Genomic DNA, 21378 nt, shown 5'->3' on the forward strand with positions numbered 1-21378 from the left:
GTGAGGCACCTTGGTTCTGGCTGGCATCGAGGATTTGAGAATGAGGACCTGAGGACCGCTTCCTTGTAGGAGGCACCTCTCAATCCCTCTACAACAGTTGCAGGCTTCAGGGCCAGCAAGCAGAGCTGCCTGGTTGTGAGGGACAGCCACCCTCTGAGGGGACAAGCAGCACCCCAGGACACCTGGGTGCCCACTCCTGCTGGTGACGCCAGTGACTCCCCGTGCAGCCCTGTGCCAGCTGCCCCCTCCCCAGAGGAGGGAACAGCAGCTGCTTTCTTTGCACAGAGCTCCCCAGAGGAAGGCAATTAATGAGGCGTCGTTAAATGGGGACTGTGTTCTTTCAGCTGGCCGGCACGTCACTGCCATCCCTGTGTGCGTCAGGTCCTTCTGCTGGGACAAGAGACATGTGTGACCACGACGCTGAAGGACAGGAGGGCCGTCTGCCTAGGGAGCTGGGCTGCCTGGATCATTTCACTGAGAGCCTGGTAATTTCCTCATGGGATCCTGCTGCATAGCTGCCAACAAAGAGCTGCTTCCCTTCTGCGCCGTGTTTGTCCCTCCCCATTCTCCTGCCCCCAGGGCTGCCTCATCCTTTGCTGACTGGTGACCAGGCACTCTCAGGTTGATTCCTTTCTGTGGCTGCTCCTTTGACATGGTGCCCTGTAAATGCTGATTTATTAATGATGCCACATCTCTTCAGCTTACCAGGAAGGGCGACGGTCCACCTCCGGTGACGAAGAGTCAGAGCCTGACTGCCCTCCCCGCATCCCTGTATGTCCCCGCTGCAGGCTGCGCGCAGCAGCGCTGCTTTGGGTCCTTCTCTAGCCTGCACCATCCAGCCTCCTCTGGCCTCTCAGGTAATGAGGGTGGGCTGGGAAGCTCAGGATAGACCCAGAAAAGACTTTGCCGTTTTTTCTGCTCTTGGATTCGTTGTGGTGGATGGGCGTGAGAAGATCTCTGCCCATGATGAGAGGGAGATCCCTGGCCTTTGCCCATGGTGCGTGGGCATGCTGGTGTGAAGCCACAAGCTTATTGCTGTAGGGTGGTATGCTTGTGCCAGGGTGTTTGACATCCTGCTCCTGCCTCTGTCCAGACAGGAGACCAGCGAGCTCCTCCGTCAGCTCCAGCACCAGCCAGCTCCAGGAGCGCTGCCCATCCACCCGGTCCTCCTCCTTCAGTGAGGGCAGGTCCCCTCTGGAACAGCCTGGCTGTGTCACCCACTTCCACGTCCCCTCACCCAAAGACCCCTTCTCTCCAGCCAGCGAGATGAGCTCCAGCACCACCAGCCAGAGCGAGGACACTTGGACAGGGAGTCAGGATGATCCACAGAGCGATGTTAACGATGGGCCGGAGTACCTGGCCATTGGAAACTCGGGGCGCCGGGGCCGGGCATGCAGCAGCGCCAGCACCAACAGCACCAAGAGCAGTAGCTCCAAACTCTTCTCCTCCAGCAGTTCCCAGAAGCTGGACTCAATGTCATCCCTGGGGGAGCAGGGGGCAAGCGGAGGTGGAAGCAGGGGCCTGAGCCTGTTGCGCCGGTCCAGCTTCTCCGAAGGACAGTCATTAGCTCCGCAGGGCATCCTCAAGAAGAGCCACGTGCGCTCGCACTCTGACACCAACGTGGCTTCAGGGAAATTGCACGGTAATGGGGCAGCTTTTCTGGGATGGCTTTGGGGTGTGGGAGTCCCTGGTACCAGGAGGCTGATGCTGGCCACCCCATTGCCTCCATGGATCAGGTCGGCGAGGGGAACAGTAGACGGGCGGTTAGGAAATTTAGTCTTTGCCCTTAGCTTTCCTGCTCCGCACTGGAGTGATGGGCTGACATCTTGCTTCTCAGAATGCCCTGGGTCGGTCTGTTATTAGTATTGGCAGCTTTTACCAAAAACTTAGAAAATGGCAGTGATGCTGTGGCATTAGCTGTCCTGCTCCCCCACTGGCCTTGCCCAGCTGGGGCATGGGGCCATGGCAGGGCACTGGGTTGGGGCTTGGGCTCGTCCTACTGGTAGGATGTCATCCTACTGGTAACCTGCTGGGTCCCCCTGTGCTCTTGAGTGCGTGAATGCATGGCGGGGGGGGAGTGGGATGTGAGGGGACAACCAGTTTGTGGGAGTCTGCCTCACCGGTGCTGCCGTCATGGGAGCAGTGGAGGTCCTTGCTGAGTAGTAACCAGTCTGTCTCTGTTTTCTCTCCCTTAACGCTGCCCTCCTTCTCCTCTGTCTGCCCAGGAGGCCTCAGGGATATCACCATTATAATAGAAGACCCAGTGGCAGGTTTGGGAGCCAGTATAACAGCCCTTCATTAGCGATCATTGCATCAAGTTCAGGATTTCCATCAACCCATTAGTGTCCATTTAGAAAACAAAAAAAATTCTTTCTTCCCTGTGTCCCAGCTGGTGCTTTGAAGCGTGGTCAGGTTTATGCATGCAACCTGACTGAAGATCCCAGCTTGGGTTTTGGGGGCAGTGGACCAGACCCAGAAGGGCGCCCAGCTCCCCTGCATGTCGTTAGGGAGCACTGGCCACTGAATCCCTGAGCTGCATCCCCTGCCCTTCCCTCCACCCCACTGCCTCAGGAGCCAGGAGAGGTTTTGTCTCTCACCTAGCGAATAAGGGCTGGGAGCTAAGCAGTCGTGGGCTTGAACATCTTATTTTTCCTTTGATTTAGCGGATCTGTGACATGGGGAGGTTTGATGTTGGCTGAGTTCAGCAGTGTACCAGCCAGTTGTGCTTGCATCCACAGCCAGGACTCCTGGGTGCTCTTCTGGGCTCAGGCCAGGTTTCTCCCCAGGCAGAGGTGCTGGGGTGCTGCCATCCCTTTGCCCCACATGCAGAAAGAGTCAGCAGCTCTAAAAAATGGGTTGTTTTCTTTTGCATCTGTTGAACAGTGGCACTGGGTTTGCAAGCTCACATCTGGGTGCTGAGGGCTCTGTGGCTGGGAAGGCTCCTTCCTGGAGGTGGTGGGCATTCAGACAGACGTGTCCAGCCCTCTGTCTTGCTCCAGCAGAAGATGTCAAGCCCTGCCTTGCACTGCCTTGCTTTACCCTTCAGCAGTAGGCTCTGTTGTGCATGGCATCCCCCAGGCTGATGATCACAAGGTGGTTTCTGTGCTGGTGTTCAGCAGGGTTGAGGTGGCTGCAGGATGCCCTGCCAGGCTGCAGCGGTTAGCTGTGAGAGCCTCCCACCCTGATGGCTCCCAAGCCTCATTCTGGTGGCTGCTGCTTCATAGTCTTGGCAGGGAGATGCTGGTGTCGGTGGCCTCAGGAGCCTCCAGCCGCCTCAGGATTATGAACCCGAAGCTGGGAGCAAAGAGGAGTAGGAGGTTGAGAGGATGGGATTGCCCTTCTGTTGTGCTCGGGATGTCAGCCGGCGCTTGCCCCGTGTCCACACCCGTATGCTCCTGCCCCGCTTCAGTCGGGGTGTTTCCAGTCTCCTTCAGCAGTCCTCCGTCACCCAGCCGCTCCGTCCGGGCGCTCCCCGGGCTGTGGCTCTCTGTAAGCACCAGCTGTTGTGCTCAGGCCAGCTCCTGGCAGTCCCCGCTGGCTCAGCCTGGCAGAGAGTTGCACCACAGTGTGTGGATAGGGCACAGCCCTGCCCACAGCCTGTGTGGGTCACCTTGAGCGCTGCAGCCCCGGCTCCTGGGTTGTGTGCGAGGAGCCCTGGCTTCTAGTTGAGCAAGAGCATGTCCTTCAGATGCCTCCGTCCACTGTTGTCCGGGCTGCTTTGCAGGGCTGGGAGCCCCACAGATCCCTTGGCTGCTCAGGTTTCCCCTTGTCTCCTGACTCTGCCCTGGGGGATAACTCTTCCCTTGGGGATGCTCCAGCAGGAAGAAGGGGCTGGCAGAGGCGCTTGCTGGAGCCTGTTGTGTCCCCCAGCTCTGCTAGGGGGTAAAGAGAGAAAGGCTCAGGACTGGACTGCTCCATGGCTCTCATGAGCTTCTCTCTTTCTTTCCCTTTCTTCTCTCCTGTCTGCAATGCCCTTCTAGTTTTGTCCCCTGCTGGGCTTGCCCTCAGCCATGGCACAGAGCAGGAAGATGTCCCTCCTTGCTTCCCATCCATCTCTGCCTGCCTGTGTGATGCTGAACCCCTTTCATTTCACCCTGTGGAACAGCTGAGCACCTCTGGGATACTGACGTATGCCTGGTGTTATCTTCCCTTTCAGAGTCCCACGGTGATCCAGGTGGAGGGAGAGAGCCAGTCTCTGCTTCCACCCAGAGCAGTGAACTGAGCACACCCAGCTCCCTCTACATGGAGTACGGTGAGTACAGCCAGCCTCTGCGGGGACACTCACTCCTGGTCAGGCTTCTCCATCGGCTGCAGTGGCCTCAGCTTCTGGCACCTCCCTGTGGGATGCTGGGTGGGCACTGACAGGGCTCATTAGCATGGGGGTAGCAGCAGGTACCTCCCTCATATGTTTGTCTCTTGCTTTTCTAGACTCTGGACAGTACCTGAGCTCGGGAGAAGGGATGTTCAGGAGACCCTCAGAAGGGCAGTCCCTCATCAGCTACCTCTCTGAGCAGGACTTTGGCAGCTGTGCTGACCTGGAGAAGGTGAGGGAGGCAGCAGCAGCCTGTGTGTGTTGGAGAGTGTATCCTACTGCAGGTTCAGTGATACTTCCCTCAGTGGGGAAGATAACCCTGTAGTATCTCCTACTGTAGAGCTGCACACAGAACATCCAGGTTGAATTCCTCAGTGGTGCCTGGCAGCCAGGATCTGCCCATCCAGCATATACACAGAAGCTTTGCAACATGTTAGGGCTCCTCAGGGACATGTGCTGACTCCCCAGAGTGGATGTGTTGCACATCCTCTTTGTAGGATGCCCCTTGTGTTTTGTGAGTATTCTGGTGCACAAGAAGGCTTTAGTTTCTAGGTCCTCATAGAAGAGTCAGGTTTCGTGTGGTCGACAGGGATTAAGGTCTTTCTACCACCCTCCGTGAGTAGTAAGCTCTTTCCTGTCACAGGTGGGGAACAAGATTTGTCAAGTCTTCCTAGATTCTCCATGGTGCAGCCCTGAGTGCTTTTGCTCTTGCCTTGCAGGAGAATGCCCACTTCAGCATCTCAGAGTCCCTGATCGCTGCCATTGAGCTGATGAAATGCAACATGATGAGCCGGCAGCTAGAGGAGGAGGAGGAAGACAGTGACAAGGAGATCCAGGAGCTTAAACAAAAGATTCGCATTCGGCGCCAGCAGATCCGCACTAGGCACCTGTTCCCTACCTGCCAGGAGTTGGGCTCAGACAGTGGGTGATGTGTTTGGGGCTCATCAGCTAGTGGGACATGGGTTTTCTGTCTGTTGCCTGTCCTTATAGCATCCTGCCTTCCTGCCCATTTGTGGGAAACAGTCATATTGCTACCAAGGTGCTGCAGAGATCTCTGAAACTCTGCTGCTATTGAAGACCATAATGGGACTGATACTGTACACTGATAATGCTTGCGTGCTGCTGGCGCTGTGTTATGGAATGTAATTTCATTTTGAACCCATAGTGTTTTCCATCCTTGACCTCCATCCCTCCCTGCCCTGGCCACACCTGGCTATCAGCTTCTCCCTTAGCTGACAGTGACCCTTCGGACCACTTCCACTGATAGCCTGGCTGTGTTGCATTTCTCCCAGGTCTTGTGGCAACAGACAGTGGGTCCCAGTTCAGCTCCCATGGCTCCATGCGGCTCTCTGACTCCGGCTCTGCGGAGGATGTGGAAGAGTATGAGATACGAGGTAGGAGGGAATGGATGTGTTGGCTCCTTGCATAGAGACAGACTTCTCCTTGGTGTAGTTGTGTTGAGGTCAGTCCCGCTGAAGAAGAGCATGTCCCTCTGGCCTTCAGGATGGCTTTTCCCAAACAAATGGCTGAATTCTGAGCATGAGCAGAGTGACCAGTTTCCCTCATGTGGTGGCATGACTTTCCTTTGAAATCCTCTGTAACCCTGTAGCATTCAGTGCCTCTGGCTGGTTTCCATTTCATTGCCTGGTCCACATGGTGGCTGTCACAGCTAGAGAGAGGGGAGGGCTGCCGTCCTGCTCTCCTCCTCCCCAGGCAGAAGGAGCCATAGCTCTGATCACTTTTCTCTTGGGTGGCAGTGGTGGGTGCTGGTCACATCCTGACCTGTAATACCCGTAGTCTCCATTCCTGGCAGCTTGGGTGGCTGAGCTTATCATCCACAGGAGACCTGTCTGGGTCCCTGGGTGTCCCTTTCCTTCAGAGCCTTGTTCATCCTCCCAGGTGGATGACTTACTTCTCAGCAGTACCTCCATCTCACTGACTTTAAAAAGAAGGTGGAGCAGTCCCGTCTCCAGCTATAAACTTCTTGTCTCTTGACTGTTGACAGCAAAGCCCTCCTTTCAGTCCCTGAGGGCTAGATTTTGGGCTCAGTTTTGAAGCCCACAGAGGGGTGTGTGAATTTGGTTCTGGGCTTCTCTCGTGTGAGTGCTGCTCTTGTATTATGCCCTTTCTCTTCGGCCTGGCCGGAGCACTGAAGTCAACTGTTTTGTCATCACCGTGTTATACAGATGGTAACGATGGATCTAACCTGATTCAAATGTCCAAGAACGGCCTCTCAGTGTCAATGGCTTCCTTGTTCTCAGGTAGTACCCTGCAGTGTTCCCCTGTGGCACGCGTGTGTGTGTGTGCAAGGTGTGTGTGTGTGTGCACGTGCACACTTCTCAGAAATCTGCCTGATTTAGGAACTGTGAACAGTATCATCCAGGTGTCAACAAGAAAAGCTGTGGCAGGATGATATGGCAGGATGGAGCAGAGAGGAGGCAGAGGAGCTCTGCCATGGGCTCAATCCCCCAGGGTGTTTTGCCATGCACTACTTTGGATATACAAAACATGCCTGCTGTGGTGTAGATGTGTCTTGCCTGGGGTAGGACTTGGCAGGGCGATGGCACAGCTTTGTGGCTCTGTAGCTGCTGAAGGCTGAGCCTGGGCTGGATGAGAGCAGAGTCCTCTACAGCCTGGGACTAGGTCTCCATCCCAGGTGCCTTGGGGAGCATTATCCTGCTTCATTTGGCAGAGCTGGCATGCCATAGCTCTGATCCGAACCACGGCCAACCCTTCCCGTCCTGCTCAGACTTGACTTGGAGAAGAATCCTTCCAGAAAAAAGTCCTGGAGGGAGAAGTAGTGAGAGCAGACAAGGCACAGGCAGTTTGTTCACACTGGAGGCCCTGGTCACCAGGATCACATGCAGCCAGGTCTTGCTTAGTGTTTTTATTGTTTACAGTACTACTAGATAATCCTTCTGGTCTGCTGGCCTCATTTAAATAACCTTCATGTGCTCCCTGTTTGCTTTAGCAAGGGAACAGCCTATGTGGGCTGCTGCTGATCTCTCCTGTCAAGTGTTCAGCACCAGTGTGTTGCTCCTGCCGGAGATGCTGGTGCTCAGAGCTTCCCCATCTGCACTGCTGTGTCCTGTGTTTACAGCCCAGGGGTTTAATCCAGGGGGGCTCATCCTGGCCTGAAGCTGGGGTGACATCCTTGGGTTTGGGGGCTATTCACAAGCCTCCTGGGGACTATCCCACCTGGTGATAGCATTGGCAGCAGAGGCGTTTTGGGCAGCTAACTGGAGGCTTTTGGGGAGTGTCCGCAGTTAAGGTTGGGAAGTGAGCAGCAGCAGGATTCCAGTGCTAGCCTCTGTGGGAGCCTAGGGTCAGATTTGGCTCCCTCTGCCATCCCTGAGATGATGGCAGTGCCTGAGCGTGCTGGCTCTGCCACCCCATAACACTTGGCCCACACTGTGCAGTGTGTGCCCCGCTGTTTGCTCATGTTCATTGTAGTCTAGGACCATGCGGCACCTTCCTGTGCAGAGCCGAAGGCACCAGAACATGGCAGGTAGTTCTGGCTGATGCCCTATGTGGTCAGGAGGCCATTCACGTGATGGAGGTGTGTGGATGCCTTAGCATTAGGATGCTTTTCTGTGCCTGTTTCTAGCAATGGATGTCAAACAAGGAGGGTCAAGCATCCATGCTGAACTCCGCTAGCGTCAGTCTGTAAATTTAGGGGCCAGACTAGGACTTGCTCCCCTGGCTGCCAGGGCAGCCCCGCTCTTCCTAGGGGAGCTGATGGCTTGGGGGTAGCACTCTTTGCTCAGTCGGGCTGTGATTCCCTTGGCCTCAGTGTGCGGCTGGTGCCTGGCTGGGATCGGATGGTCTCTATGTGGGTCTGCTATAGCCGACCTGCTTGGGGTGGAGGAGCAGGCACTCCGAGCTGTCCCTCCTCTAGCTGCGGCACTGGGCCACTGGATCGGGGCGGGGAGCTGCAAGCCTGTGTTTGGGGGTGGTGTGGTCACTGCAGAGCCTGTTCCTAGAGCTCCCCAGAGGTACAAAACAGGAGACCTGTTGGGCTGAAGGCTGTGGCATTGGCTTCTTCTGTCCTGACCTGTAGTACTTTTCCCTTGCATGCCCTCCTTCCCTTTTTAGGGACTCTGTCTGCAATGAAGCAGGGTTTCTGCCTGCTTCTGCCTGCCTTTTACTGCTGGAAGTCTCCTGTCCCAGGGTCCTTCCACTGTTGACATGAATTCCCTGTCAGGGTTTAACCTGCTGGAGTGAAAGATGAGTGATGAAGGAACCGCTGGGTATAGCCTGGTACCCAAGGCTGGCACCGAGGAGGGATGCAGGGAGCAGGACCCCAGTGTCCTGCACCTTATCTTGGCCCCCTCCCTCCTCAGGAGATGGGTCTATGGCCTCTGCAGAGGGCTGGAATGTGACTGCTGGCCCGCTCTCTGCATGAATGCTGATGTGTCTCTGGAGTGCTGGGCTTAGGCTGCCAGCCCCGGCTGTGCAGTCGCTGACAAGCTGTGGCATGGCCACCGTCTGATCTTACAGTTGCGGTCAAGTAGAGAGAAGGGCTCTGCATCACATTGCTAATCCCCTGCAGCATCTGTACTGCGTGTAGAGAGCTACTAAACCTTCTTGCTAACCTTGCTGCCCTGCCCTCCTAGCTCCTGTGTGCGTACTGTTCAGGTCGCGTCACTGCTAGGACTTGGTGTGTAGCCTGTACCAGCAGCCAATTGTCTCCCCCAAACCCCAGGCTCACTGTTTTCACAGCATCCCACCATCTCCTTCCCTTGTAACTCTGACAGGTGACTGATTACACTGCACTTCTTGCTGCTCAGTGCCACTGGTAGAGTTGGTGCTGTAGTTCACATGCTTTTGAACAGTTTGAGGAGTTTTACAGTGAAGCTTTGGTTTGAAATGAGTGTATCCCCCTGCCTTGCCCCATCTATTTCACCTTGTCTGTTTGTGATTCAGATGCAGACATCAAGAGGAACCCAGACTCCAGCAGGAAGTCCTTTCTGTCCTCGGAGTCCATGTACGTCTTCGACTCGTGGCAAGCCATCTTGGTACCAGGTTCCCCTTCCTGTCCTACTGTGCTCTTCCACATGCATCAGATGCTATTTTGCACCAGAGTGGACATCCTTCCCTCCATCCCTTTACTTAGCAGTGGGGCACTGGGTCCTAGTATTAAATTTGCAGCACCTGGGATGGTCAGGATATTCATGTGAGGTAGATATGATACGGACTGGCGTCTGGAGAGATGCCCATACCTCCTAGGAGATAAGATGTTGGGGAGATGACCTGGCACAACCTGGAGCATCTGGACTCGCTGCTGGGTCTGAGCCTCCCCTGCCTCCCCCCTCTCAGCTGGGACGGCCTGTTAGGCTACATGGTGCTGCCCCCTGTGCTGTGACCCAGAGGTGGAACTGCTGGCACACAGTGATGCTCACAAACTCTCTGCGCAGTGCAGCAGCAGCTTAAACATGAAGTGCTCAGTCCTTTCCCAGTACTGCCCTGGGGTGGAGAGGTAGGGGCTGTGGGGAGGTGAATCGCAACCTGTTTTAAGCACAGCTGCTGTGTTAATGCTCTGAAAGCAAAATCCCTTTGGGATGCAGGGTCACCTCTGTTCATTGGGTGAGGTACAAAGCCGTGTCCGTGCTTGGCAGCTTCTTGGGTAGGTTCATACTGGGAGAGCGGTTACTTCTGGCTTGTACAGACACTGGCTCTTACTTTGCAGCTTCCCCTGCAAACAGGCACAGGCTTTGTTAAGTAAGATATGTTTTGCTTGCCTTTGTAAACAGTTGTTGTTGTGCCATTAGCCAGTTTTGCTTGGGGGAAGCTGCAGACAGAAATCAATCACGTGTATGGATTTTAAGCCTGTGTAGCAGTGCAGAAGGTACCAGTGTTGAAGGGAACATCTTTGGTTTGAGCTGGGACTGGCATCGGGGGTTGTGCAGAGGGCACAGCTGTGAGACCTGGTACTAACCACTCCGTTCACTGTCTAGATCCCACTCCTTCCTCAATTCCAACTCAGCAGAGGCCGTGGCCATGGGCTTGCTGAAGCAGTTTGAGGGCATGCAGCTCCCGGCCGCCTCTGAATTGGAGTGGCTGGTCCCTGAGCACGACGCCCCGCAGAAGGTAGGGGTGTGAGTCCCTGGTCACCGATTGCATTTGATCTTCCCTGAACCCCTGGCTTCAGCCCACTGCCGAGGGGCTTTGCTAGACCCAGTGATGCCTCTGTGGAGCTGGAGGAGGGGTTTTGTCCGGGCTCTGGAGATGGGTGCAGCCGAGTAGGGCTCTGCCACTGCAGCCTCCTACAGCGGAGTGCCCGAATCCCTGGGGACTTCCCTTCTCCAGCCCCCATTCAGCCGGAGCAGCAGCTCAGTGCCTGACAGTTTTCCAGAGGGCTGCAGCTGCAGGTTTCTGGCCAGCCAGCCAGGTGCATTGCCTTTGTGGTACCAGGCAGGGATCTGACCCTCTTGCCTGCCTCTCCCAGCTCCTGCCTATCCCTGACTCTCTGCCCATCTCTCCCGACGATGGAGAACATGCCGACATCTACAAGCTGAGGATTCGGGTGCGCGGAAACCTGGAGTGGGCCCCACCGCGACCACAGATCATCTTCAATGTTCACCCAGCCCCAACGTAAGGACCCCTGCAGCCGAGGGCTCTCTGGGGACCTGCCCTTTCCAATGCTTTTCCGTCAACACCAAGGTTGATTATCCTCTCCTTCCCACTTGACCCCTGGGGCTTCTGTGCTCTGAGCCTGGTAAATCCCACGGTGGTCACCACCAGCACCTGGTGCTGTGAGATGGAGCCAGTGCCTGCAGTCAGTGCCTTTGGTGTGCACCAGGGCACAACAGGGCTTTTCCCCTTGGATTTGTTGTCCACACTTGAGTGGCAAAGCATGTGGCCATTTCTGCCATCCAGACCTGTGCCAGTGCCTGTCCTCTGGGTGCCAGGTGCCATCAGGGCTGGACTCATGCATGTTGTCTTCTGTCCCGTGGCAGGAGGAAGGTGGCCGTGGCCAAGCAGAATTACCGGTGTGCAGGCTGTGGCATCCGGACCGATCCTGGTGAGTACTGGGTCCCTGACCCATAGCTGGAGAGTGGGGAAGAACCTGTGAACAAGTGGGAAGATGCAGAGTGGGTGGGCAGTGGCAAAGCTCAGTACAAGGCCAACTGGGGAAGTGGTACACTGCCTTTGCCAGCTCTGCCTGCACATTGGTGTGCACAACCCCCAGGGGAGCCTCCTTCTCCAGAAGGTCACGGGGCTGGTGGAGGCAAAGAGCAGCCAGCCTGTCCTTCGGAGGGCATTTCAGATGTAGGCTCTTTGCCTACATGAGGGCAAGGTCATCTGTTGGGGTCCTAAAGCTCCCAGCAGGTTCTGCTGTGGGTACAGCTGCAGAGCTCTTTGACCAGCCCTCTTTCCTGAATGTATAGGTAGATGTGGCTGCATGAGACTGGACTGTGGTCCCAAATGCTTTTGCTGTTGGCAGGGGTGCTTGCAGAGCCCAGTGTTGAGTGCTCTGGGGCTGGAGGAAGTACCAGCAAGGCAGAATGCCTTGCTTGTTGGAAATGCTGAGCAACGCTGGGAGTCTAGTATGTGGTTGGGCAGAGCCCGTGTCTCGGCTGACCTCCCTGTCTGCCTGGGTTTGGCCAGATTACATCAAGCGGCTGCGGTACTGTGAGTACCTGGGGAAGTATTTCTGCCAGTGCTGCCACGAGAATGCCCAGATGGTCATCCCCAGCCGCATCCTGCGCAAGTGGGACTTCAGCAAGTACTATGTGAGCAACTTCTCCAAAGACCTGCTGAGCAAGATCTGGAGTGACCCGCTCTTCAATGTGCAGGATATCAATCCTGCCCTGTATCGGAAAGTGAAGTCTCTCAACCAAGTGTGGGTAAGACCCTTTCCACGCCTTCCTGAGTGGGGTTTGGGTGAGGCGGGTGGCCGCCAATTGTAAACCACATTCCAGGGAAGCTGGGGAGAAGCGAGTATTTCAGTTTTTGAGGCTTAAAACCTCAGCACTGTGGGTTTCCATTCACCTCTTGTTTATCCAGTAATGTAAGAATTTCAAAAGGAATTTCTGCCTGGTGTCCAGCTGGGCTTCAGTTTGTCTCCTGCAGCACATGACAGTGGTTGTGCTCACTTTGCCCTGTGTGGTGTAAACACTTTGGTAGCAGGGGAGCAGCAGCTGAGGAGCAGCGGTCATCTCGCCAGTGTAGGAAATGGTGCAGACCTGCTTGGCCAAGGACCATGCTCTGTTTACTGATTCTTGTGTCTCTGCTTCCTCTCCAGCTGCTGCGAATCCAGCTTTTCCACATGAAGAACATGTTTAAGACGTGCCGGCTAGCTAAAGAGTGAGTCCTGGGCTGTGAGATGAAGCTGTTTTGCTGTCCTGGATCTGTCCCGTGGCAATTTGCACTGGGCATCTGTGCAGCCTGTGCAGTGAGCTGGGGAGAGGGGAGGGAGTGGGGAGAAAAGGCAGAAGCAGCGGACAGAGGGAGCTTAGTGGAGTTGCTTTGCTCTGAGCTCTGGTTTTTCTGGCCTTGCAGCCTCCTGGACTCCTTTGATGCGGTGCCTGGCCACTTAACGGAGGATTTGCACCTCTACTCGCTGAGCGACCTCAGTGCCACAAAGAAAGGGGACCTGGTGCCTCGCCTGACGGAGCTCCTGAGGGCAGGCAGCCTGCATGTTGAGAAGTGCATGGTAAGGCCTCCTCGTCTGCCTCCTGCACAGCTCCGCACCCTCGGGAGCACCCTTGGGAGCAGACTTTGCTGCAAAGATAACTGATGGGGAGGACTTTGATGTGCAGGGCAGCCACCAAATTAACTAATTCAATGCTAACTGCTCCTGCCTGCTCCACAGAGCTCCGACCCAGCATGGGGATGTTTGTTACCCCGTTTTGGTTCTTCCCCACCCCTGACATGTTGATTCTGCCTTGCTGTGCTCCATGCTGGGGAAGGGCTGTCCCACATGGTTAGAGCAGGGCACCATGTCCTGCTGTCCTGCTCCACTTTACCTCCTGCCCTGCTTGCCAGGGAGATGAGAAGCATTTAGCTGCTTTTTCCTCACCTTTTCTCCTTCCAGCTGTGCCAAGCCAAAGGCTTCATCTGTGAGTTCTGCCAGAATGAGGGTGACATCATCTTCCCCTTTGAGCTCAACAAGTGCAGGATATGTGAAGGTGAGATGCTGGGAAGGAACAGGGAGGGGACAGACCCTGGGGCCACCAAGGTCTGTCTCCAGTTTGAGTGGCATTTGTGCTAGGAAGAGGTACAGACCCAGAGCCAGCCAGACCAGAGTGCCTCTGTGCATGGACTGTGTCTCTGCACCACGTTATCACAGCAGCATATCAGCATTGTAACAGTGTTTGGCCAGAGCTGCTGGAGTGGTGGAGTGTGTAGGTCTCTTCCTGACCACGCTGTGTGCTGCCTGCCCCAGTGGCAAGCAGGTGGTCGGGTTGTGACTGCAGCGAGCGGGTGTCTGGGAGCCCTGGCTTCCCTTCTGCTGTGGTTACGGAACAGGCTGCAGCCTGCATGCAGCTCCCCTGCCCCTGCTTCAATGGCTGGAGCTGACCTTGTAGAGCAGAGAGAGCCTGAAGACTGTCTCTGTGCTCTTCCTGCCTGCCAAGAAATCCCTGGGCCCCTTCAGGAGTCATCCTTGTTAATGTCCAATACTAATGGCCAAGCAGAGCTTGGCCCTGCAGCTTGGGACCAACCTCTGAACTGGCTTGAAATGGCTCCCGACAACATGCAAGCCTTGGTTTGGCCGGCACAGTGCCAGAGCAAACTTGGGGCAGTCACTGTTTCCTTGGAGAATCAGGAAAGTTTGGGGAGGGACCTTGTGCAGAGCAGTAAACCTCTACCCTGTGCTCCCAAAGGCTTTGCAAGCCAGTGCCGGGACCCTGCAGCATGACTTCTTGCTGCTTCTAGAACAGTGCTGGACCTCCACTTCTGGCACTTGTTCTGCCACGGCTTTGGTTTGAAATGTCCTCCTGGACAAGCCTGGAGCATCCCTCCCCGGGGTGTGGAGCATCAGGCATTCTGTGTCAGCCTCTGCCAGCTCTCACCCATGCTCTCTCCCGCAGAGTGCAAAGCCTGCTACCACAAATCCTGCTTCAAGTCCACCCGCTGTCCCCGCTGTGAGCGGCTTCAAGCCCGGAGAGAGCTGCTGGCCAAGCAGAGCATGGAGTCCTATGTCTCGGACTATGAAGACGAGCTGGAGCAGCCGGAGGCGGTGGCAGCCACATGAGCATGTTGCAGCGGAGGAGCAGATCATGGGTTTATTTATGTGCGTGGCCTTCATCACCAGAGACTGAGCCACGTGGACTGGAGATGAGGAGGACTGTCAGGAGGCTTGGAGCGCTGTCTTGAAGGGATCTGTTTTCCCCTGTGCAGTAGTGCTGGGCTGGGGAAGGGGTATCTTCCATCGTCCAGGTCTGCTCCAGGTACTGCTCACACTCTCCGATGCCTTTGCCTGGGGAAAGGTGGCTGCTCCTGCTTGTCCTGCAGGCAGAACAGGGGCCTTTTCTGAGCAGTTGTTCATGCTGGACCAGGCAGGGCTCTGCTGCCAGTCCCTGTGCCCTGTCCCCTGGCAGGGTCCCCTGGGAGGTCAGCGTTTTCTGCTCATCAGCTGTATACTAGGAAGCTCTGGCCATGTCTACTCCTTGGAGGGGGGAATCGGCTCTCTGAGTCCTCCAGTCCCCTGTCCTGCTGCTGTGGGTTGTGTGCATGGAGGGAGGGTAGGGGTTTGGGGTTGGTTGTATATTTAACAGCTCCCTTTCTCAAATCTGGCTTGGGACACTGGCAGAGAGCAGTTGCTCTCGCTCCAGAATCAGAGCAGAGGAGGTGGCAATGGTGAAAATGCCAGATTTCTGCCTTACCTCTCCGTGCCATCTGTGCTGAGCTGCTTTCCCTGCCTTCTGCCCGCAGCCTGTGCTGCAGAGGGGCATTGCTCCCGGAGCAGCCGCACAAGGGGACCAGTGCTGCTGGGCTTTCAGCGGAGGCAGATCCCCATGGCCGGAGGGTGCAGTAAGTGAAGCTTCCCACCCTGCTTCCTCCTCTTGCTGCCAGTCTGTCCTCCTGGGGGGACATGTCCTCCTCTAAGGGCGACGTGGGACATCACTGGTGGCACCAGGACTTGCCTTGCATGCAGCTGCCTCCTGCCCGAGACCTGTCAGGATGTGGGTGAAGGCTCAGCCCTCTGACTGCATCCCCCGAGCCTCTGTCTCGGTTTGTTCTTTTAGGTTGGGTTTTTGTTTTTTAATCTGCTGGATTTGGTTTTATTTTTTTAATGCAGTTGTTTGTATTTTTAACTGTGTGTTCCCCCCAAAGGAGGTGCTACTTGAAATGCCTCTTTAGGGGATGTGTGATCTGTTTAGGACTCACTGGTATAAAACCTCCAGGGCTGTCCTGCTCCTGGTTGCTCACCCCTGGATGGGGCTGGCGTTTGCCAGGTGTCCCTCTCCCAGCAGATCTCCTGGTCCCCTTGGGAGAGGGGTCCCTGAGCCAGGCAAAGCGTCAAGGCTTCCCGTCTGCGGTGCAGCGGGGTGGCCAGGCAACCTGCATGCAATGGGGGGTGCACGGGGGAGAGGGGTTTGGCACTAAGGTGCTGCAAAGGGTTGGTCCCTCACCAATGCAGAGCTGCCTGCCACGACCGATGGCTCCACAGGGTTGCACCCGGTGGTACAAGGTGAGCTCTGCCCTCCAGGGCTACCGGTCGGTCGAGGAGGTGCCTCTGCATCGCAGGAGGATGCTTTAGCCCATGGCACGGGTGAGTGTCCAGCACCACCTTAGCATGTGTGGGATGTGGGGTGGCAGTGGGGTGTTTGGAAGGACAGTGTGGCCTGTGTACGTGTGAGAAGGGTGTTGAGGGACTGGGGAGCAATACACTGGCAGAAGGCATCTAGGGGCAATGGCTTTTGCAGTGCGTGCCCTGGCTTGAGGCTGGGACGTGACCCGTTGTGGGCTGTCGCTGCAGGAGTGGCAGGGTTGGGGGGTTTTGAGAGAGGCTGGGACCAGGAGACGTGGCCTCAGGGCTTGGTCAGGGAAGGTGGCTGCAAGCCTCACTGCTGGGGGCCTGGCTGCTGCATGGCAGTATCCCTCCCCTGCTCTGCAGCATCCTGACAAAGCCAGGTCTAGCCTGGGAAAGGGGGTTCAGCTCCTCACTCACTCCCCTGGGGTTTTTGCCTCCTCCTGTCTTGCTTCTGCTTGTTTTCCATAGGGGAGCAGCTTCTCTCCCACTTGCTCTCTGTCTCTGCAAGCCCTGGGGCTGCCAGACGCTGGTCCGCCTTGGTCTTGCCTGTCCCCAACCCCAAGCTGAGCCCTCCCGCTGCTGCCCAGAGCTGGCACCCCCTTCCCTGGAGCTGCCTCAGCAGCACACCTCCATCCACCCTGTTTTGTTTGAAGCACTTTAATGTCACGGGACAGCAGCTGAGAGGCTGCCTGCGTCCCTTTCTAGAAGCACTGAGTACATTTAGAGAAGAGGGAAGGGATTTTGGCTTATTTGTGGTTTCCACCCTCTGCCATGGACTTTGTCTGGAAGCAGCAAGACTTGCAAACCCGGCAAGAGGTCTCCAGGGCGGGGTTGTGCCCGGTACTGACACTGCTGCCCAGCACTGACCGCTAAGAGTAACACTGGAACTGGGCAAGGCAGTGGGCTCTTTGTAAGGGAGAGCGAGGGGCTGCCCCGGCCACCAAACTGGAGCCCTCCCCATGGGACTATTGCACAGCAATGAAAATGCCGTCCCTAATAAACTAAGTTAATAAGGGGCCTGGGTGTCTTGTGGCATTGTTTCAGGTGGGGTAACGGTGTGTATCCCCCCTTGGGGTCAGCGCTGCAGTGCCTGTTGGCCCTTGGGGCAGGGAGGGGGGGAGATAGTGGGGGGACAACTTATGCAACTGGTGATGCGTCACCAGCTGTCACTGGGAGGGGGTTATTGTCACCAGCCCTTGACTAATCTCTTTGGTTTGTGGCCTCCCCCTGCAAACTGCTGAGAGGACTCAGGGCAGGAGGTACAAGCCACTGAGAAAGGGGCTGTCTAATGCCTGTCCCCTTCCTAAGCCTGCCTTTGCTGCTGGCAGAGGGGCCCGGGGCATGGCCTCGGCTGCCCCATCACTGCTTGCATCCTGGTCCCACACAGCCCAGTTCTCCCCTTGCAGCATTGTCATGCATCGCCCCATAAACACCACAGACACAGGCGATAAACTGTAAACTTTAAAACAGCTGTTGAAGGATGCACGTGCAAGCCCAGCACAGCGCTGGCTCTGCGTGGAGCAAAGCAGGGCGTCCCTGCAGGCAGCATGGCATGAGGAGCCAGTTTCTGGGGGCTTTTCCCCAGAAAAGCCCTGCCCAGCCTAACTCTAAGCTGAGGTTAGCAGCAGCAACAGCAACTTGCGCTTACTCCTGAGCATGGTGGTTGTAAAAAAGGTTTCTGGCAGGCACGGGCATGCTGAGGATGGGCTTTTGCAGCTGCCAGCAAACCCATGGCAGCAGGAGGGCCCTGCACAGCCCCGTGGGGCTCCAGCAGCTGCCCCAGCGCAGCAGCTCGAGCAGGGGGCGATGGCAGAGAAGAGAGACCTGCAAAACCCTGGGGCTCGCGGCTGTTCCAGTGAGTTCTCCAACAGCACCCGGGGCGATCCCTGGCCCATGGTGTAAGGTGCAAGCTGGCACCTTGGCAAAGGCATGTCTGCCCCCAGCATAGAGGGGCACAAGCAATCTCAAGGCGCGCTGTACCCGTCACTGGGAGAGCGTGCGGGGGCTGTAGCGACGCTCGAACTGGCCCACGTCGAACTTGCGCTTGCAGCCGGCGTAGTTCATGTAGCGGATCTTCCCGAAGACGGCCCGCTCTGCCCAGCCCTGGTCGTGTATGCCGCATATGGACCAAAGGCAGCCTGCCGGGCAAAGGGGATGGAACGTCAGCTCTCCCCCTTGCTCAGAGGCAGCTGGAGAGCCAGTGGGATGTGGGTGCAAAGCAGGATGGGCTGGATTGTCTGCAGAGAGCCGCCCCCACCCACAGTGGCCTCGGCCATCAGAGATAAGGCCCCCTGCTCCGTGCCACCCTCCTGCAGCTTGCCTACATATCCGTTGGGGTCCCTCCCATCCAGCTCGTAGCGGTCATTGAGGTAGATGGCAAACTGCAGGGCCTCCTCAGGGGAGCGGGTCCACTCCAGGATCTTCTTGGCCCAGTACATCCGCAGGAAGCCGTGCATCTTGCCCTCCCGGACCATTTGGAGCTGGGGGGAAAGGGACAGCCGCAGGGGTCAGTTCGTGCCAGCTCACCTCCGCCCCTCGGGAAAAGGCTCAGCATTTTATAGTGGAGATGCGGGACACTACCTGGGCAGCATTCCAGAGCGGGTCATGTGTGGTCCCCTGCTCCAGCTCCTGCAGCTTGTAGAGAAAAGGCCTCTTGTCTTTGGCGTGGAGCTTCAGGGTGGTTTGTGCCCAGTTGTAGGCACCTGTGAGGAAGAGAGATGAGGAGCAACACTGAGGAACCCGCTCCTGCAGGGCCCTGAGGAAGGGATGGGGAATTGGGCTACTGAGGGCACTGTGCCCTGGAGGCACCAGCCTTGAAGAGGGCATCTGACAGCTCCTGTCCTACCTCCAGAAGGTACCAAACGATGGCACATTAGTGCCCCCACAGCCCCTCTCCTAGCAGAAATAGGATTGCCAAATTGGGGTGACCAATTGGGTGCCAGCCTGGCCCCCAGCGTTGCCCACCCAACCTGGGATGCTACCTTGCACGCTGTCATAGTTCTCATTGTAGTAGCAAAAGTTTTCAGCCAGCTCTCGCCGTACCACGGCCTCCTCCACAAATGCGTCCACCGACTCCTTGTACTTGCCCCGGTGCTTCTGCACCTCCAAGATGGCTCGCTGCGTGGAAACTTGGCCTGGGGACGTGGGGAGGGAGCAAGTCAGTCTGCCGGTCCAAGCCACCGTGCTCGGTCCTGCTGCAGAGTGGGAAGCCTGGGACGCTCACCAAAGTGGAACCACGGGGAGAGGTTGCTGAGCGCTGCCTTGTTGGGGTCGTTCCGGTGGGAGCCAAAGGATTTCAGCCGCTCTGCGATGAAGGACTGCAGCATAGCCAGCCCCGCAGCCGTGCCGGGGGTCGCCCATTCCACCTCCTTCACGGTGCGGTCCACCTGCAAGCTGGAATAACAGGCCTCCCAAGCAATGGGCTGGGTGGCGACCAGGCAGCGTGAGTGCATTTGCAGATGCTCTTCAGCCAGATGCCCCAAGTGTTATGTCCCCTGGATGTCCCCAGCCGGCAAGTCCCCAGCTTGTGCCAGCCTCCTCCTCTTAACCAGCCCTGCACAGCAGAGATGTGGGAACTGAATGAAAGAGGTGGGAGCCTCCCTTCCCCAGGGCATCCCCATCTCCACAGCGCCTGTGTGTGACCTCAGACAGGTCACTGTCCCCATCCCCTGCCTTTCCCCCCCAGGATCACAAAGCAGCTGTGAAACTCTCTGGGACTGGCTGCGAGTGGGTGTGGAGGTGTCTCCTGCTGGTACCTCTGCCGGGCAGGAGGGGGGATATGGGTGACGAATGACGGGGGGAAACTCGGTGAGGAACTCAGGGAGCTGAGCATGGATCTTGCCCCGGATGGTCCTGGCGCTGTACTCCTGCTTGGGGGAGGCAACCCAGCAGGGCACGATGTTGTGGGCATCAACCTGGGAAACAAAGCAATGGAGAAGGGTGTGAGCAGAAGCAAACGGTCCTGATGACATGACACACACGCTCCCTGCTCAGGTCACTCCAGCGCACCTCTGCAGGCACGAAACGCAGGAGACAAGTTTCTCCCACATCTCACCAGCCAGAGTTTTCCCCTCCCAGAGCGCGGGCACCCACCTGTGCAAATGGCACGTCTTCTGGCAACCGCTCCCTGACGTCCTCCACCCACTGCCGGGGGAGGCGGAGGGGGCAGAAGTCTGTCACCAGCCCGCCCACTCCATACTCCACCACGAATGTGGGCAGCACGTCCTTGGGGTAGCCCAGCAGCAAGTGGAAGGGGATGTTCAGCTCTCCGCACTCCTGCAGTGAGGGGTAAAGGGCTACAGGATGGTTCATGGCTCTGCAGACCCCATCCCACCACCATCTGCTGAAGGGATGGATCTGCCTCCCCCTTTCCCCACGAGCCGTGTCCCACCCAACGTGGGCATCCCCACAGCGGCCGTACCTCGGCCACCTCCTGCAAGCCCCTCAGCATGAAACCATAGTGGCGGATAGTCGCATCCAGGAATTTGGGCACCAGGCAGAAGCAGACGTGCAGAGGCAGCTCCTGTTTGAGGGCCAGGCGCTGGGCGTAGAGGAAAGCCCAGTTATCTGGGGAGAAAGCGCACGGGGCAGTGTCGGGGGGACGCTTTGTTGAGGGGATGGAGATGGGGTTTCACAAGAGGAATCCCCCCAGTCCCCCTCGCAGAGGGGGGACCAGCTCCAAGGCCTACCGTGGGAAGGGACCAAGGCTTTTGCCACCCACGGGAGCTCCGCTTCCCGGCCCCCTCCGCCAGCCGGTTCGCACCTTGCACCCGCTGGTCCCGGGACATCCAGTAAAGGATGCACCGAGCATCAGCCTTCAGGTCCGAGCCCTGCGAGACGAGGCGAACCCGCTTTTTGTTGTACTTGAACTCTCGCACGGACGGGGCCGCCCTCCGCCGGGCCTCCTGCACCGCCTCCTCCTCTTCCTCCTTCCTCCTCCGAGACACGCGTGGCAGCTCCCTCACCTCGGCCTTTCGCTTCCCTTGTCCCCGCCGCATCCTTAGGACTGCCCGGGCCAGCGCCCGGAGCAGCGTGGTTGCCCTCGGCCGCTACGAGAGGAAAAGGAACCGTATTGAGCTGCCGGTACTCTGCCCATCCCGGTCCCCGGTCCGCCCCCAAAGCCCGGGAGGTCCCGGTCCCCGGTTCCCGGTCCCCGGTCCCCGGTCCCCGGTCCCCGGTCCCCGGTTCCCGGTCCCCGGTTCCCGGTCCCTACCCGGCAGCCACGCTGCCCTCCGGTTGTTACACAAGTCGGAGGCGTGGTTAAGGGGCGTGGCGATGGGCGTGGTTTCTGGAGAAGGGGCGTGGCGCCAGCACCTGGGACCGCCCCTTCTGTACACGGGGGCCGGTGCTGCGCCGATGTCCC

At 57.3% G+C, this 21378-nt stretch overlaps 2 protein-coding genes across 6 annotated transcripts in view; one reads left to right on the forward strand and one right to left on the reverse strand.

Moving 5' to 3' along the window:
• The window catches only part of RUBCN (rubicon autophagy regulator), a 28115-nt gene extending 11088 nt beyond the window's left edge, over positions 1-17027 (forward strand). For 4 of the 5 annotated variants that reach the window (XM_075031589.1, XM_075031592.1, XM_075031590.1 and 1 more), the window contains 17 exons: positions 345-485; positions 701-857; positions 1094-1642; positions 4157-4252; positions 4429-4544; positions 5032-5233; positions 5605-5706; positions 6499-6573; positions 9239-9299; positions 10270-10402; positions 10761-10906; positions 11272-11336; positions 11924-12162; positions 12561-12622; positions 12818-12971; positions 13353-13446; positions 14350-17027. In XM_075031589.1, the coding sequence (XP_074887690.1) occupies positions 345-485; positions 701-857; positions 1094-1642; positions 4157-4252; positions 4429-4544; positions 5032-5233; positions 5605-5706; positions 6499-6573; positions 9239-9299; positions 10270-10402; positions 10761-10906; positions 11272-11336; positions 11924-12162; positions 12561-12622; positions 12818-12971; positions 13353-13446; positions 14350-14513 (2556 nt within the window). In that variant the 3' untranslated portion in view covers positions 14514-17027. The remainder of the gene's footprint in view (positions 1-344; positions 486-700; positions 858-1093; positions 1643-4156; positions 4253-4428; positions 4545-5031; positions 5234-5604; positions 5707-6498; positions 6574-9238; positions 9300-10269; positions 10403-10760; positions 10907-11271; positions 11337-11923; positions 12163-12560; positions 12623-12817; positions 12972-13352; positions 13447-14349) is intronic. The other variant, XM_075031591.1, reaches the window with a different exon arrangement.
• A 318-nt stretch (positions 17028-17345) lies between these two features.
• Positions 17346-21276, reverse strand: LOC142032679 (deoxyribodipyrimidine photo-lyase-like). The gene is made up of 10 exons (XM_075031593.1): positions 21229-21276; positions 20779-21064; positions 20437-20582; positions 20109-20291; positions 19772-19930; positions 19240-19438; positions 18998-19150; positions 18597-18718; positions 18337-18496; positions 17346-18154 (listed from the first exon to the last, which is right to left on the reverse strand). The coding sequence occupies exons 2-10, from the start codon at positions 21011-21013 to the stop codon at positions 18000-18002; spliced, it is 1512 nt and encodes a 503-aa protein (XP_074887694.1). The 5' UTR covers positions 21014-21064; positions 21229-21276; the 3' UTR covers positions 17346-17999.
• Between the last annotated feature and the right edge of the window lie 102 nt (positions 21277-21378).

Source organism: Buteo buteo, chromosome 7, assembly GCF_964188355.1.
Source record: "Buteo buteo chromosome 7, bButBut1.hap1.1, whole genome shotgun sequence".
NCBI classification, from domain to species: domain Eukaryota; kingdom Metazoa; phylum Chordata; class Aves; order Accipitriformes; family Accipitridae; genus Buteo; species Buteo buteo.

Coding starts and splice junctions, on each gene's coding strand:
- LOC142032679 (XM_075031593.1), bottom strand. CDS start 21,013: ATGCGGCGGGGACAAGGGAAGCGAAAGGCCGAGGTGAGGGAGCTGCCA. Junction 18,719..18,997: donor GAACTATGACAGCGTGCAAG/GTAGCATCCCAG, acceptor TCTTCCTCACAG/GTGCCTACAACTGGGCACAA. Junction 18,155..18,336: donor GGACCCCAACGGATATGTAG/GCAAGCTGCAGG, acceptor TTTGCCCGGCAG/GCTGCCTTTGGTCCATATGC.